Source organism: Fonticula alba (genome assembly GCF_000388065.1).
Source record: "Fonticula alba strain ATCC 38817 unplaced genomic scaffold supercont2.6, whole genome shotgun sequence".
Classification (NCBI taxonomy): Eukaryota; order Rotosphaerida; family Fonticulaceae; genus Fonticula; species Fonticula alba.
The window spans coordinates 1,167,908-1,169,309 of NW_009242976.1; the positions used below are offsets into that span (position 1 = coordinate 1,167,908).

A 1,402-nucleotide genomic window follows, 5' to 3' on the forward strand; every position below is an offset into this window, starting at 1 on the left:
GTGTGGAAGAGAGGGGGGCAGCGCAGAGGGAGGGGAGGGGGGGACGAGGGAAGGCGAGGGCGATATCAAGCGGGTCAGAAAAAGACCAACAACAGCAGGGAGGAGCAAGAGAGAGAAAAAAAAGGGGGAGAGTGCTCGTCAACCAAAACGCACCCGCTCATGCTCACGGAGCTTCTCCTCCTCCTGCTCGGCGATCTCCAGTGCCTCGAGCAGACGCTCACTGGCGCGCACGGTGTCCAGGCTCTTGAGAGCAGCACGATCGGCGGAGTCATCATCAGCAGCGGCGGCGGTGTCCTCCTCGGCAACGGGCGCCTCGAACATCTCCTCCATCTGGCGCTCACGCTCCTCCTGGAGGATCAGCTGCTCGGGCGAGCGCTCCCAGATGCGGATCGACCGGTCATGCGAGCCAGACACCACAAAGTCACCCTTGGCGCTGACGGCCAGGGCCCACACCTCGGCATGATGCCCATCAAGGGACTGGATATTCTCGAACTGAGGTGGCAAGAGGGTTCGATCCCGAGGGAGGTGCAAGAAGCAAGGCAAGGCAAGGAGGGGGAGGGGGGGAGGAGGAGGATGAAGAAGACAGCGAGAAGGTGAAGGGTGAGTATATGACAAGAAAGTAACCCCAGGCCAAGATGCACACCGGAGGAGGAGAGACACATGCGCACCTTGTCGGCATCCCACTGCTTGATGAGCTTGTCCTTACCGGCAGACCAGAAATAGTGGGTCTCCGGCACAAAACGCACGGCCATCACCGAGTCCCCGTGGGCAATCAGCGACCGATGGCAGTCACCAAAGTCCAAGCCCCAGATCTTGACCGTCCGGTCGGCCGAGCCACTGACCAGGAGGGACGCGTCGTCGGAGATGTCGATCGACAGAGCGGGCAGCTATGTAAGCCGAGGAGGGGAGGGGGAGATGCAGGAAAGGGGGAGGGGAGGTGCAGGAAGGTCAGCAAAGAAGGAGCAAGAAGCGGAAGAGGCGGCAACAAAAGACTCGCGGCAAAATGGCGGGTCGGGCGGCGAAATCCCCCACACCGGCCCAGACATACCTTGTGGCCATAGAGAGAAAGGAAGAAGCGCATGGTGTCCAGGTAGAAGACCTTGATGGTGGAGTCCAGCAGGGAGATGGCCAGGAACTTGCTGTCGCGCGAAATGCACACCGCCAGCACATCGTCCGTCATCTCCAGGCTTCGAGCCTGAGTGAAGCCCAGGGCCTTCTGCACGACAACCTTGGCACCGGTCTCGGCGTCCATCTCATCGGCCTCGGATTCCGAGTCAGACCCGGCCTCCGCGTCGGCGTCGGCGTCGGACTCGGAATCCGAGCCAGACCCACCACGCCCCCGGCGAATCGACACGTCATACTCATCCTCACGAGTCATCAGCTCGAAGTCCCAGATCTTGAC

General features: G+C 61.4%; 1 protein-coding gene across 1 annotated transcript in view; it reads right to left on the reverse strand.

Moving 5' to 3' along the window:
- H696_03921 (hypothetical protein) overlaps positions 1-1,402 on the reverse strand; it is a gene marked incomplete at both ends in the record, with an annotated part of 4,350 nt that overhangs the window by 663 nt on the left and 2,285 nt on the right. The window contains 3 exons of the mRNA XM_009497789.1: positions 154-492; positions 669-887; positions 1,049-1,396. Of these exons, the coding sequence (XP_009496064.1) occupies positions 154-492; positions 669-887; positions 1,049-1,396 (906 nt within the window). The remainder of the gene's footprint in view (positions 1-153; positions 493-668; positions 888-1,048; positions 1,397-1,402) is intronic.